General features: G+C 45.7%; 1 protein-coding gene across 1 annotated transcript in view; it reads right to left on the bottom strand.

Annotated features, from left to right (window-relative positions):
* Positions 1 to 16,742, bottom strand: part of LOC119437162 (CCN family member 2) — a 300,207-nt gene that overhangs the window by 15,731 nt on the left and 267,734 nt on the right. The window contains exon 4 of the mRNA XM_037704235.2: positions 2,375 to 2,609. Within this exon, the coding sequence (XP_037560163.1) occupies positions 2,375 to 2,609 (235 nt within the window). The remainder of the gene's footprint in view (positions 1 to 2,374; positions 2,610 to 16,742) is intronic.

The raw sequence follows: 16,742 nt of genomic DNA, 5'->3' as shown, positions 1-16,742 counted from the left end.
CAGCTCACAGTCTTGTTACAGAGCCCGATTTCGCCATTGAAGGCACTGCACAAATAGGAGGAAACGTTGTATCCTATTTGCGTACATGCTAACCGTGTTTTGTTTCATTATCGAGATTTCTCGAATATTTATTGTTAGTACTTTGCTCTGTATTTGTTCTTAGTGAGGCCTACACCGAATGTTGTTCATTCCGGCAGTTTTAATTCTCTAGCTAACGACGCCTGGTGGCACTTCAACGATTTCAGTTAAGCTGAAAGCGAGTTGCATCCTGCTGGAATCTTTCTGAGACACACTATATCCATTCCTCAGTAAATGGAAAACGCATTCTAATGCTTTTTTTACTTTTTTTCAGGGGAATTAAACGATTTCACGTCTGATAGTTGCTTCTGATGTCAGCTACTCGTTGCCATGCCCATAAGAAACGCAACAACTCTTCAAAAGTTGAGTCTTTTGTTAAGGTCACAGTTGTTGGAATATTCAATTTTTTGGAAACAAAACAGATACCAGAACGGAGGACAGTCTCTTGTGCTACATTGAAGTAAACATTTGCAAATACTAGAACCGTACAAAGAGGTGCTTGTGATGAGTGTAGGGGCAGCCTGTGTATGCTAATGGAAAGGAAATTGCTGCCGCATCAATTAACGTATACACAATTGAGAGCCGCCGACGAATCTTGACTCTGTGGCGCCTAATTTGCCTCCCAGTTCTTTTCAACAGAAAGACTCATCCCGTAAGGCTAAACATTGTCGTTTTCCTGCAATTTATGCACTCCACACACATAGCACAAGGAATAACGCATTCATGGAGCGATACCAGAGCGCGGAAAGAAGCCAATCGAACTCCATACTTTTGTAGAGCACATATACTGAAATGCCTCACGCCTGCGGATTCGCATGTGAGTTTATCTCTGCGTTCGTGGTAAAAGTAAAAAAATAATAACCTCGTTGCTTCATTTAAATTACATGTGACATACCTTGATTTGCATAAGGACCATTTTTTAGCTTTTATGCATGTCATGGCACTTAATCTCAAGTTAAATGCCACATTTGACCAGTGCACTGACGACGGGATGATACTGATACAGATTGATTGTAGTGATGATGCTTTTCAAATGCCATAAACTAATGTCAGAATAATAGATAGGTTTACTAGAATTCAGATACAGGTTAGTAGAGATAAGGCTGCGCTCTTTCGTTTTCAGAGTCCTAATAAAAAAGCGCAATTTGAACAAAGTACGTTGTCTTGCAAATAGAAGAGGGTCACAATAGACAATGCTTGCCGATTAAAAATTCCCAATAACCAAGACAGCTCGGGCTGCGTCACCCCGCTCATATAACTGCCTCAAATCAAGCGTGTAGCTTTCGGCGAGCCTAAGGACTGATATGATTTGTGTGAAAATTCAACGTTGTACTGCTTATCACTAATAGAGGAGGTCTACTCATATTTTCTGCGGTGGTGTTTGCAGGCTCTTCGGCACAATAACGATAATTACAGACAAGACGGTTATTTGTATGTCAGACTTGTACGTCCAGATGTATATTTTGTCCACTTCAAACGACACGAACAGACGCCAAGGCCACTGAAAGAAGTACTTCGCTACACAATTTTCAAGATACCCGCCAATTAGAAAAGAAATATTGTCGAGGCAGTTATAGGACCATTTGTATCTCAATGAACTGCCTGATCGCATATATAGATCTTATATAGTTTAAATCTATGAAATATAATGTAAAACATTCAATTGATAACTCGTTGGCAGCGTTAGCCTATTAGCTCATTTTTTTTACAATTATATTTCGTACTGTCCCATGTTAACCAAATTTAGCTAATATATGACCTTGCGCTTACTGCAGGATAATCTATTTTCGGGAAATGGCAAACCACTCAGGTAGTTTATCGACCAATTGGTTGACCAGCCAATGCGTTTAATCATCAATGAATCCACCCCACCACAGATTAGTAAGTCAATCAATCGATCCATGAGGACCACCTCGAACAATGTGAAAAGGAACTCGATCCGAAATTGCCCTCGAAATGCCGTACTTCCCAAACAAGAACGCCCGGCGCGAAATTGAATTATTAAGCGGGAAAGCGGTTTTTACAACCAATAGGTCAGATTAAAATCCACATATCACGACTAATTGTTGCATAAACCCGAATTCAGTGGCTCCTTCATTTGATTCGTGGGGTCTAACGTCCTAAAGCAACACTGGGGCAAGAGAGACCCCGCAGTAGAGCGTTCAATTCCTGGCTGCACCGGGAATCGAACCCACGACGTCATCCTCAGCAGCGGGCCGCCATAGCCCCGGAGCCACCGCGGACAGGTCTTTCACATAATAGGTCTGCGCAGTGCACAATGCACATTGCAGCCTACCCTTGCAGGTGCCGACCGAGGCGTTCCTGTCCGGGTAGACACAGTGCAGCTGCCGGCGGGCATCGCACAGCTGAACGGCGTCGCAGGTATCCCCTTGCTGCCGGGCGCAGATGCTGCAGCAATTGCAGCCGTCGCGCACCAGGCTCACGCCCTCGGGGCAGCCGGCTGCTTCGCTGACACCTTCGTGCGGGCCGCTGCTGCTACACCGGCACGATGGGCCGCACTGTACTGCACTCTGCATAGAACAACACGTATGCGCAAGCTGCTTGTATTGCGAAAGCGCTTTCTTTTTTGTTCTAATGGCAAATAAATAAAGAGCACAATTTATTGACCATGAAATTTGTTCTCCACCCAGCTACACTGATATCGCGATAAATACCCTGTTCAACATATGTCTATAGCTGAATTCCCGCGATCTAGAAGAGGGTTTTCAGACACTGGATTCAAGAGCTGCCGTTCCCTTTCTCTGCGGCTTCTCGGATAAGAAGTCCTCTCTGCCTCTGCAGACCTTTAGTGCGGGCATACACATCCGCGCTCTAGTCGACAATTTATTGGCATGATGTGAAAAGAAAGCATGCGAGACACTACAATTTCAGCTTGCCTCTACTGGTGTCGAAGCAACCTTCTGATCTACTGCTCGCCGACGCATCTTAGATGCTTTCGCATATAAAACTACAAGCATTTATATATATATATATATATATATATATATATATATGCTGCGGCCAACACGTGACAGTATGCCACGTCCATGCAATTTAACATACGTGCATGATTTCCAAATCACAAAGCCGTTCGAAGCTAAAAGGACGAGTTTCGGCAAATTCATGTATCGCTCATCATTTCTATGATGGCTGAACTGCAATACCTGCAGTTCCAGTAGGCACATAGCGTAAGTGTTCCCTACAGCAATTTTTGCATAAGACTATGTGATGGAAATTGAGCACTCTAAATTCACTCCGCTAATTTTCTGGCTGAGAGAGAGCGCTTTATGGAACTGCATTGATGTTTCGCTTCAAAACGTGTCCGAGATTTGGCGCCGCATTTTCAATCGATCGCTTCATGGGATACTTTCACTTCATTGTGACGTAGCGTGCGGTGTGACGTCTGATCGGAGTGGATGGTCGTCCTGTCAATGCACTCTTCATGCAACTATACGAAGAGGAAATGACGCCGACGGAAACTGTCTGGTGTATCTTTCACGACATTTGCTTCCGTTAGCTTAGCCGATGTTGTATTTCGGAGGTGCTAATAAAGAGCAAGCTTTCCCACGCACAAGTGACGTCTAAGGAGTTCTTGTTCGATAGCAAATTATAGAGGAATGGAACAAAAACGAATAATCCGAAGGACTCGCCAGTTTATTTTCTTGGTAGGAAACCAGGAACCCTTTCAGCACTAGTACATCTGAGCACGAGCAATAAATTGGCTGCTTCGCCTACAACCTGCATGCGTCAAGAGAGACTTACATTAAGCCGTAGGCGCCAATACGACTGATATAGACGGTGAAGTCATGATAGAGACGCAATATTTCCACCCTCGCTTTATTCGAGGGGTGCTTAAAACAGCTTCTGATGAAGCAAACAAGGAGAACAAAAATCCTTATAACTAAGGCAATGTAGCTAGACCTTTACATGTGGGCACGCAGTCCCTGGAACTAAGGCAATCTGCTCTTTGCTAGACTTATAGTCATACGCGGCCAGTCCCCGAAGTTTGTCCGTGCTGTTGAAGCAGCAATTAAAATAAAATTCAACCCTCATTGACGCGACAGCAGAACAAGAGCCTGTGTCCTGGCGGGAAATTTTGCTTAGGCTGGTTGGTTTATATTTGACATTCATTTTAAGACAGTGAAACAAGACGAGTACGATTTGGAAGCACGCAAATTTTGCGCAACGTTGCCAAACGCAATCTGACCGAATGGCTCTGTCTGCTTACGCACTGGCTTACAAAGGTGCCAGTTGTATGCCCGACTAAGACGACAACGAGCGTAAAAGGTCTTAGTTGATCACATAACTAAATGGCCCAGCACATAGTCGTTAAATTAAGTTCTGGAGTTCTGATGTGCCAAAAACCACAATCTGATTATCAGGCACGCCGTGGCGTGGGATTCCATACTAATTTTCACCACCTGGGTTTCTTAAACGTGGCCTTAAACCTAAGTTACCCGAGCGTTTTTGCATTTCGCCTCCATCCAAATATGGCCGCCTCGACTGGGATCGTACCCGCGCCCTCGACCTCAGCAGCGCAGCAACATAGCCGCTGGGCTACCACAGCCGGTGCACTTTGCCTTGTTGCATCTCTTGCGCCGAGGCACCACCGAGGTAGTCGCGTTCCAGTGGAACAATTTCAGGAAGATAGTTTTTATGCTCATAAATCTTTCACGCGCTAAATACGTGTTCGAATTTGCGAACTGCGTGGCATTGTGAACTTGTGGCTTATGACTCACGATTTGTTTCTAATTTTGATTGCACGTTAGAGCCGAGGAGTAGCCGGCATTGCTACGAGGCGCTAATGCCTTCTTAGATGATAATAATAATATAATTAACAATAATAAATAATTTATTTACCGCGCCTAGGAACAACCACGAGGTCTAAGTGCTGGCGCGCGCATTCATTGGGAAAAAAACAAGAAAAAAATACAGGGTAATAAAAAGATAAAAAATCATAAAAATAACAATCTTCTTCTTCTTTCTGGGGTTTTATGTGCCAAAACCAATTCTGATTATGAGGCACACCATAGTGGAGGGCTCCGGATTAATTTTGACCACCTGGGGTTCTTTAACGTGCACTACAGCGCAAGCACAAGGGCGTTTTTTGCATTTCGCCTGCCATCGAAATGCGGCCGCCGCGGCCGGGAAAAATAACAATCTTGAAAAGCAGACTTTACATACAAGGTGCAAGGTGAATACAAAAGAAAAAGGAGAAGGGCAGTTTAATAGTATGTGAAACTATGACACAACAACGCAAAGCTCGGAAAAGTGTTCATTCTTATGTATACTTTCATTTTTATTTCTCTTTCCCTTTCCTGGCGGGACCACGTCCTTTATATAGACAAGGAGGAACTCGTAGTGGCTCGAAGAAAGAACATTCATCCTTTGAGGTACACGTTCAGAGGAATATGAAGCAATGCTTCACTTCCAATAGCATTTGAAAATATTCGGTGCACTGAAAAAGGAACGCGCATTTTCTTTTGGCTCTGCACTCGAACTGCGTCGACATCGAGGAAACTGCTCGACATTTCCATTGCTTCTTTTCAACGGCACGCTGTCTTTCGCTTTCAAGGCTCCGGACACGCGTGCACGGCTTCTGATAAGCGCGAAATTTGCCGGGAATCCGTTTACGGCGAAGCGGTAACAGCTCCGCAAAATCGTCCAAGGCAGGAAAGTAAGACTTTTAATACTTGGTTAGTTTGTTTACAGAGCGAACCTCTCTGTGTAAATGCTGTCCTCGACGAAGCGGCTGTGTAGGTGCTGCTGCGCAGTCGCGCAAAACCAGCGCTATATATGCAGGCGCGAGTACTACGAGTACAACACTGTGTGCCTGAACGTTCATTATACGAAACGGAAAACTGCGCACCTGGTTGTATCCTATATGTATATTTTGAAGCGCTCGGTAGCGGAAAGCGGGAAGCACTGTTCCGCACTTAATCCGCTCACAGCATTGTTTTTACTTCGTCTGTTTACATAGTCACGCCGCAACACCAAACGAACTTGAAATTCTGAGGGCCGATTATTTGCCCAAACAGAACAACCACGAAATACAGTCTGAAAAATGAACGAAAGCTTTTCAGTTGTAAAGAGAAACATTCCATGTTTAGGATGATTTCCTTTACAGTATAAAAATTGCGTTGTAGCAATGAAAATGTTTGCAGTACATTTTGACGAGACAAGAAGATTAGTGTGGGCTGATTAGATTAGTGTGGACTGCACTGAAACGGTGCCGGGCGTGCAGTGGCTGCTCATTACAGCTTTCGAGCTGTAGCTTTAATAGTCGCAGAACAAACGTTCTCGCGCAGCCGTCCTTATGCCTCCAGTAACACCTACTTCCGTCGGCTGTATACCCAATAAAGGAATTAAAAAATACGGAAGAAAAACAGGTCGCTTACCGTAACCAGGTCGCTTACGTGTAACTATATCTTTAATAGAGGCCACTACTTTCCCTTATGCGTTCTAGGATGTATAGCGGTGAGCATCTGTGTGTTTATGTGACTCAAATAAAAAACAGTCCCGTAAAAAAACACAATAAAAATTATGGAGCATATTAAATTATTACTCATTCAGTCCCGCAAATAGATGTGACTTTTCAATTATAGTACGTATACGTAAAAACCACGGTGTTCGTATTGGGATCTACTTGCTTCCTAAAGCTAGCTGTTACGGGCGTATACACTAACGGCGTAGCGAATGCCATGCAAAAACGTAACGACCAGAATTGATATCCGGAGCGCGACACCATATTCGTTTGATGCTATTCGAGCCGCTTCACTCTGCATTCGCTGGTCAACTCGAATGCGAATTCGCAGGTGTTATCGAGCGAAGACCACGCGCGTGCGAATGGAAGGACAGCGCGAACGAAAGGGATACAAATTTCCGTGTACTGCTGCAGGGGGGCTTCATCTGTGCGCAAACGAACGATGTACTAAGCGTATTCAATCGGAGCGACGCGATCTGCATGCTTGCTGTCGAGCGATATATCGAAAGCCCAGCGGCATTTTTTTACTGCTTTCCTCAGTTTTACTTTATTTTGCTTGCCAACACGAGCTCACATCGCCATGCGCGTTGACGCTGTTGCAGCCGAGACGCACGCCGAGTCGGAGTGCCAGTATTGAACGGCGCTTCGGAAGCTGACACGACAGAAATGGACCGACACCAGGCCGGCCTGAATGTAGCCGCCCGAAGGGAGGCGGCTGATTGTCTTTGTCCGCGCACACGCGGGCCAAGAAGTGGCTGTCCTGCCACCTCGTTGCAAGCGCATTGCGCGAGTGGGACATGTGTACGGGTAGGAAGGAATTCGATTAGGCAACGACGGGAACCAACAACACAGGGGCTCCGTTCTACTGGCGGTGCACGCCGCTCCCGCGGACTTCGCCGTAGGCCTCACCGTTGCGCGGCGAGCTGGGAAGCCTACGCGGCTGCGGCGACGGCACAATTGGCTACTGGTAATGAGTGGCTCCGTTAATATATATAATACCGCACAGTGTATCCATGCTTTACTGCCACTGTATCTTTTATAGCAATACTTCAAGCATTACTTTTATCGTGCATGCTTTTAGTTAACTCGATAGCAATTCTGATTTTTTTCATCATTCTTTTTGCACCCCGTGCAGGGCATGCAAGAGGGAACTTGAGCAGTTTTTGAGAGTTTGCAGTGCAATATTAATCGGTATGAAATCTAGCAGTTGACAAGAACCAGTAAGGCAGCTTCGCGCAAAGGGATAGTGCAAAGATCACTGATATTATACACAGAGACTGGACATCCACTGCTCGTGCTTTTTTCAAGTGTTTGTTCTGGTACTTCATCTATATACACTTTGTATGAGTGAAACGGATCTCTCATCTTGTGATTGCTAAGTACAACTGAGTATACCCACGATAGTACGATGTGTGTCTTATCGCAGTTATTAGTTTTGCTCAGTTGTACTTGTGCAGCGCATTACAAGATAATGAAAACCGGTGCACTTTTTGTACTTTTACGGATGTGCAAGATGATGCTAATGTGTGACTGTCTTTGAGAATGCAAGCGATAGCCAGAGCGGCAAGAGCTGTGGTGTAATCTAGGGACATCGTTTGTGACGTTCCGTTGATCGCCTGATGCACTTGAGAAGTGTGTTTTTTAACTTTGCGCCAAAGCTGCCGCATATATGGCACGGAGCGCCGCCATCTGCGCATTAGTAATTATAGAACGACCCTCCCACACAGCCATAACTTATTGCGCCATACCTGCGGCATTCTGTGACAGTCCGCCATCAGCTACTTCTTGGCGCCAACTTGAATGCAACGGCAAAACGAGTGCGTATTTTGTAACGATCCATTTCATTTTGCATTCTTCTCGCCCAGCGTTATCGCCTCGTACTCGGCAGCTCCGGTGTTATCGACCGGATCGGATGCTCGACGCGACGAATGATAAGAGTGGACAATTAAATGGATTCGTCTAGCCGCATTCTGTAAGGATCCATCTCATTTTCTGTTCTTCTTTTATTGATTTAGTGTATATCCATCCCCATTTCGTATCTTTTCATTTCTTTCTTCTTCACAAGCAATTTTACAACTATTTTCTTTCATTTTACGTTCTCCATTTCTCGCTATCTTTCGCACCGAGAGGCCGATGTCGGCGACGGTGGTGCGGCGGCTTCCCGGCCAACGACAAAGGGCGAAAAGCATGAAAAAAAAAAAACGAACAGAATGACTAGTTACAAAATATGGCCACTCAAGCCACATTTGCTAACACTTATTTTCTGACGGTACTTTTCTTTTCTCATCCTTCATTGCACCGAGCGGTCCCTGCCGGCGATAACCGTGGCAAACGAGCCGATAGCAAAGCGCCAACATAATTGAAATAAAAAAAGAAACGAGAATCGTTACAAAACCTTGTTGCGGCTGCAGTGTTTCGGACATCCGGTTTTATTGTGCCCGCCTCGGCTCACAGAGGACGGGCCACCGCGAGAGGGCGCCCTCGAGCTGGATAAAATGAAGCAAGAAACTGACCAGTACATATTAGGTTAACGGCGCAAACAGTAGCGGAGAAAATGGCGTTTAACGTAAAGCCAGAAATACAAAAGGAGTATCCTGAGGCGCGATTTAGAGAAAGCCAGATATGGAACAACATCGAATGACGAGAAATTTAATTAAAAGTGAAACGTTTTATTACGATATACTTCCGAGTACAGTGCCCTACTGTTTTCAAAGACCGATCAGGGTGTCGGAGAACGCAGTGTTGTAAGATAAAGCTTGCCCATATGCGACTATTTACGCTCAACGTATGCAAACAGTGCGGAAACATTAGAGCGTGTTTCATTGGCATGTCACAGTATCCATCTAGAGATAAATGTGGGCGTAGTTACCCTGCCCAAGATCTTGGGCTGCAAGAATAGTAGAGAAAAGGTCAATGAATCTGGGCGGGACAGAAAAGTAAGATATAGCTTGAATGTAAAATTACATTTGTTGCAATAAATTTCTTTAGCGTTCGACAGTTTGTTGACACGAACCACGGGAACATGAAGCTACGAAAAGCCTAATAACAGTAACAAATAACACGAAACCTCCATGAAATAAACTTTCAGAGCAATCACTATCCAACTCTCATGTCACATATTTCGGTGCGCACGAGATGGTCCGAATTAGTGCGCATTTTCAACAATGGTTCCTCTTAACGTAGGCGTAGTTTGAGCTCGCTGCTGCGTGCGGTAATTTTTTTTTTTTTGCAGCTTTAAGGTTAAGGATTTTAGCCAAAGGACAAACGATCACCGTGAAGGTGCAAAAATATTACTGTGAGGCCCTGATAAGGATGTCGATGGGAACGAAAACACAGCAATCCGCACGTACTAGGAGGGCGGTGGGATCGAATCCCGGCTACGGCGGCCGCATTTCGATGGGGGCGAAATGTGAAAACACCCGTGTACTTAGATTTAGGCGCACGTTAAAGAACCCCAGGTGGTCCAAATTATTCCGAAGTCCCTACTACGGCGTGCCTCACAATCAGATCGTGGTTTTGGCGCGTAAAACCCCGTAGGATAAGGAGGGCGGTTGTAGCAGCGGCGGCCCCAGTTTTCACGTAGAAAGTCTGTTCAGGCTTCTCACGATATGCTGTTGTACAAGGCCAGCCGGCGTACACGTAAACGTTTATATATCGACTGTAGTGGCGCTGCTTTGATTTAGGGAACTAAGCAAAAAAAGTTGTCGCAGTTTCACCTTAAAGGCGAAGCATCAATTGCGATAGCAAATTTGTAGAGAGCTATACGGAGTAATGATAGTAGCTTAATCAGCTGTATAAACTTGGACATGCAGCAGCACCGGCAACACGCAGAACTGTTGTCGACGCCGTCGGCGTTTTGCCCGCGTTCGCACAAAATGCGTGCGGCGTTGGTGACTGTTGCCGGAGCCTCTGATATAAATAGGCACTTGGTGCCGCAGCTAAACGTCGCCTCCCCCCCCCCCCCCCCCTGGCCTTTCGCGCGTCGGAAGAGCGCGCGTTTGCTCTACATATATGGTGATTGTAAAGGAGGAAAGAGACAGAGACGCCTACTTCTGCAGCCCTTAAGGGAGCACGGCGCAGAACGCGTGTTTGTTCTCCGCCGTGCTTTCACTCGCACATACAGCGTTCGGCGGCGCGCGGCGACGTTTTCATCTCCATTGACGTCATACGGAACCTCACGGCGACGGCGACGGCAGAAATCTGCTTTGGAGTGTCCATATAATTGCTATCGCAATAAAATAATTATACATGTGCGTTTTGTTTATGTGTAACAAAAAAGAAGTGGAATACAGAGAGAATCAATCCGTTTGTACTTCTGTGTGCAAGTGCAGTAAGGAGCTAAGTAGCTATTGTATTTATTTATTTATTTATTTATTTATTTATTTATTTATTTCAATGCCCTTAAGGCCCAGAGGGCATTACATAGGGGGGAGGGGGGAGGGATGTTTATACAATCATAATGTGCAACAAAGTTGCAAATACAAATAAAACCAGCAAAATAAAAAAACAAAAAAAAACTATAGAAATGGAGCGTTTACAAATCAAAGCAGGAAAGTACAAGAGATCTCATCTTACAATCAAGAGGTATACAATATAAAATATCGACTTCATGCACATTCACGAGGTTATGGTTGCTACGTGTCAATTCTATCAAGATAGATCAGCAATTGTCTTAAAGGACGATATATCAGTAAGGGTAACTATTTGTTCCGGCAGATCACTCCACTCCTTTACTGACAATACAAATGGCGAGTTCTCATATTTCAACGTTCTTGCGAAAATTGGTTCAACTTTAAGACGATGATCCCTGCGTGAAGAGATATGATGGGCCGGAAGAATATTCGTAGGTGCAAAAACTGTATTGCTGTGATACATGGAGTGAAAAAATTGCCGCGTATCTGCGTGCTTCGCTGCAAATGTCGTCGAAAGACGATAGTCTTCTGCCGGCCGTACTACATGAGTGCTGGTCTGATCCGCGGCCACCCGTGATGCTGTTCTCGTACCATTTCCGTCCTGGCATGATAAATGCAATGGAGGTTTGTTTGAACAGATTTCATTTTACCGCATTATTTCATCAAGCGGCCATTTATGTTTTGCCCTGCCTCAGACAGCGCTCCTTTATGTTGAATCGGCCGCATCTGGCTGGCATTGATAAAATTGAGGAGGCGCTGCGTGAGACATGGACGCCATCTGGCAATACATCGGGAAACATGAGCTTGTGCAGAGGGTTTCCTTCCTCCATGGCAGAGGGCGCTCGTCGGCGCGCCGTCGGGGAACGTCGTTCGTCGGCGCGCATAGCATGGCATTTTCAGCGCAGCTTAAGAAACTAGGGTCTTTAGAGTTACGTATCAATATATTTTCTATTAAAGGAACACACCTCCTAATACTTACCTTGTGATGTTGCGCCTCAGATATGCGTAATATTTACTTTGTGATCGATAACGTTCACAAGTATGAACAGCCGTACCAGTTTAAGTAGTGTGGGCGGTAAGCAAGTGGTCCAACTTTGGCCGGGTGGCTGAATCGGGTGACAGACAGACAAACAGACAGACCGACGGACCAAATATTCAGCGTTTAAGTTCCCCAAGAAAGACTATCATCTTTAAAAAGGACAAGCGAGATATCCTGCGTCGTGTGTCAAGATTACGGAGATGAAGTCTTCGCTTCAACATCGTTACACTTTGATAAGATGAATATGAAAATAAAATGAACCTGGCTGCCTTGTTCTGCACAGATTCAAGCTGGCTTGAAAGGTCAACGCTATTTGGATGCCATATTATAGAAGCATATTCTAATGCTGCCCTAATCAGCGTTGTCTAGGCATGTATCTTCGTTTCGGCATTGATTATATGATCAATACATATGATTATGTATTGATGAATATTTGCCCCCTTCTGCTTACAGCATTTAAAGGCGAGAAGTATAGTACAAACAAACAAATAAATAAATAAATACAGCAAGATACATTAAGAGAATTGATGGCTGTCTTTCTTTATTTGACAAATTAACGCGGAATGCGGCAACAAAATTTCCGGTCATTATATGCGCACTGTTGAAAAGAAACTTCAAGTGACCATTATCACACATGGGTGAGAAGGCGTGGGTGCTATTGCATGATGGTTGGCGATGCGAATGAGTTTAATGATATGGCAGAGTCAGTGAACATAGCCGTATCAAGAGGTACCATACAGTAGTTAATTAGCGTACTAGTTGATCGTACATCGATCATAGCACTCGCGACCCTGGCCTGCCGCGCAGTATAGCGTTTCCTTATTGCAGAACTTCTTGCATCCCCCGTAACGCACCGGTGACGGATGACAGTCATATACGAATGCCGATTGAAGGTTATAATATTCATATATTCATTAAATATATTCATTAACCCAAGGTCGAGCTTCAACCACAAACACGAGGTACAGAATACATCTTCGGTCTGAAAACAACTGAAACAATACAAACGAGCAGTTGAGCTGCAGATACGCGGCGCAGTTCTGAGTTTGAGCGACACCACAAATGACAAGTTGCAGGATATGAACTCCATTGTCCCTGACTAACTCTACTGTTGAGCACATAACGCAGAAGCGGAGACCTCGTATATAACTAAATGCTACGCTTGCATGTACAGTCAATACTCGTATTACGAAAGGAATTTCTCGTCGACGTTGCGTTTACGTGACTAGCCTGTATATTCTTGTCTTCTGCTAGAGCTTTTATCCCGTCTTTCTCTGTGTGTGTCGTCGTCCACTACACGCTCCTATTACGGATTACATCCCCAGGATTTCGGGACACGTGCACGTTACGGCACCTTTCGACGGCGGCTCCGCACCCCACCGGACAATTTGAATATTTTACAACACCACCTAAAAAAGTCTGAAAGGCAGTGTTGTAAAATATTCCAAATGTCCTGGGAACCTACGTGCTTTGCAACACGCTACTGGAATCTCACCAGAATCTTCCGGTGGGTCTCTGGTACGCGTATGTAAAACCGCGAGTAATGTTTGAAACCTAGCTTTTTTCGTGAGATATTTTGTTTTTTCGTCCGCTCTCCATTCATTTACGGTGGGACGCGCCGTGGTAGTCAGTTTTGGGAACTAGTTCCAGATGTCCCCCATACCTCCATGGGCTATGGTTCTAACTCCCTCAGGTCGCCATCCTTGTACCATTCTGACACATACCAGAGCGCGCAGAAAAATAACAGTGACGGCAGAATGCACGAAAAGGTGTGCGAAACGTTCGCAGCACAGCCTCGTGCAGACGAATAAACGTTCGAAGATCTTTCCTTCGGAGTCTGTCTTGAAGGCCTATTTTGGGAGAAGCCGCGGTTCATTCGTAATGCGGTCATGCGAGGAAGTTCTGAAGGGCAGACGCGCAGCGAAAGCGGGGAAAGAGTCACTCGGGCTGCGTAAATAAGGTATGTGAGGAAGCATCCGAGCGACGTGACAGAAGCCGGGACGGCGGAGATTCGCGTCGACTCCGGTGGGAGCTTGCAATGGGGGAACGACGGGGCCTTCGTTGAACGCAGATAGGATGCGTCGCGACCAAAGATGAGCGGGAAGGGAGGCTCGTTGGGAGGCGTATCACCGGCGGAGTTAGCAATGTGCGCGCCCATTTTTTGTTTTTGTTTTGTAGGGGGGGGGGGGGGGGTGCCGCGCGACAACGGAGGACTACGCAAGGGGGTCGAGCTTTGTTGGTAATTAATGGCGACTTCGCGGGGAGGAGAGGAGGGTGCGCGAAGTGCATATAGGCGCGACTCTGAGCCACGGTTGACGCTGTTCTTCCGGAAGGGACGCGAAGGAACGGGATAAACGAGGAAGGAAACAATGCGCTGATGACACGGCAGTGAAGAAGAGGTGCAGAGAGACACAGAAAAAAGAAGAGAGAAAGGGAAGAGGCCGACGCGGTCGGAGAAAGGAGCATCTGAAAGGATCGACCGCAAGGAAAGGGAGGGTATGGAAGCGATAAGCATCCCGCTTCCGATGTCTATAGCCTGCGCATTTGGTTCCCCTCACCTCGCATCCATCCCTGACTTGAGCGTAACAGCCCGCCTCGCGCACCGTCAACAGCGCCCTGCTTCCGTCACGGAAGGAAGAAGGAAACGGCATCGGAAGGAGTAGAGGAAGCACGGTCGCTATATAGCCAGCCACAGCCACCACGGGCATTTCCTCCGCCTTTCTCCTAGCGGCGTATAGGTCCACGTCTCCGCATCATAACCAGCGGATGTCTGTGCGGACGTATTACGCGCTTGTGGCATCGTGACTTGTCTTCTTCCTTTCCTTGTTTTCCTTTCTGTGTGATTCTTCTTCACTTATCCGTTTGTTTACAGACCGTCGCGCAAAATGTCTCGCCTTCGCGTAAGGAGTCACACGTTCCTTCCCTTCTGTTGTTTCTTTCTTGCCCTTGCAACAAACAGGGACAAAAAAAAACATTATAACGAACTCCCGTATAAAGCGTAATATACCATACAACGAGCAAACGGAGTTGTATGAACTGTATCATGATAATGAGACGCATTGCTTACGTGGATGTGAAAAGATGTGTCGGACTCAGAGTGGGGCATCCTGCAGCTATAGGCAATCTCACCCGCTTTGTTTTTCCGGGTGGACTTGCTTTTCAGTACATAATCAGTGGGACGAAATAGCGGCGAGAACGTTCGCGACTACTTGTGTAAGGGAGGACCTCCTCCTATAGCTCTGTACCTTTTCACCCTTATGTATGAGCGCTGTCCAAATAAACGGTCGTACGTATGAGCGGTAACTGGAGCCGGTATTATGTATGAGAATCCCTATTGCTCGTTTCTTGTCCTTTCTATCATCCACCGTCAACGGCCGGCCGATCCCGGAGATAACATGGGCGAACTGCCATTTGCACTACTGACGAAGCGCGAAGAGGAATGGCATTGGAATAGAATCTTTACATTATCCCTCCGCCTTAGAAGCAGGCACGCCTTTATCCCTGTAGGTCTATATGAACGCCAAACGTATAGACATTGAATCTATACCAAACGTTAGTTACTCTTTCATAAATTTCTCAGCATTAGCTTCTTTCCATGAGACGACTTAGTTGCACAGAAAATTCACGTTTTAACTAAAAGGGTTTTGTTGACTAAACTCTAATAAACAGCACGGTCTTCAGATTTAGTGCCTCGCAAATGTGTTCTACACGTAAAACATCTATAAGGCATACTTGCAGCACGTTGATTAAAGGACATCTCGGCGAATGTGCAGCAGACAATAACAACAACAAAATTACTTTACATTATTGCCTTCAGTGCGGAAAGGAGCTACAGAGATAGCTGTATCCTGATAGCGCAATTATGGTGCACTGTTTGGTCGGCGCCACTTTTCTTACGTATTAAGCGAGTCCTAATAACCAGCAAACCATACCAAGAGCCTGTCGTGAACGTATTTTTGATACATCGGACAGCTTTTACTTCTGCCCAAACAATACGGGCGCCTACACGTATGCTGCCAGCTGTACAGTTTCCATCCAGTTTCAAGCCAGAAGGTTGAAGAAATACGTATGAAACCCAGAAGAAATACGTATGAAAAAAAATATGCGCTGAAATTATTTTCGTTTACACTTGATAGAGTCATTCCTCCTTTAATTAGGTTTATATTACACATCAGGAGGGTAAGTTAAGTCGAATATAGAAGGGAAATTTTAGAGGCGCCTTCAGGCAGCTGGCTACCGTCAGTACAGTGACCACTTGTTTTGCTGAGGTATCCTAGTCTGTCGCTGAAATGAAAATAAACACCTGAGGCAAGGTTATGAACGTGACTTGCACCGGAATATGAAACGCTTTCCATATTATGAGTGCTGAATAGTTTTCTTGCTACTTTAAGGGTGCCCGAACCACTTTTTATCGAAGTGGAGAAATGCATTTGAGGCGAAAATAGGCTATTTTAGAAATACTTTGCTGCAAAAAGTACCTCAGTTCGTTCAGCCGAAGCGGAATTATTGGCAATCAAACACGGCCTCCGCTGTGCTCCCCCTTCCTTCTTCAATGCCTTGCACTGCGAAGGCTAAGGCGGAGGGGGGCGGGGCTACAACGCTCCGCCTTCGAAACGTCACCGTGGCGCGCAGTTCAAATTTCATTTTGGATGTGAACGTAGACGCCACGACTTCCGATTTTGGTGCCTACGACGCGCAAACGTAAGCCAAACGCGGTTGTCCACAGCGA

Source organism: Dermacentor silvarum, chromosome 1 (genome assembly GCF_013339745.2).
Source record: "Dermacentor silvarum isolate Dsil-2018 chromosome 1, BIME_Dsil_1.4, whole genome shotgun sequence".
Classification (NCBI taxonomy): domain Eukaryota; kingdom Metazoa; phylum Arthropoda; class Arachnida; order Ixodida; family Ixodidae; genus Dermacentor; species Dermacentor silvarum.
The sequence above is the reverse complement of the archived record's forward strand: the minus strand, read 5'-3'. Positions and strand labels throughout refer to the sequence as shown.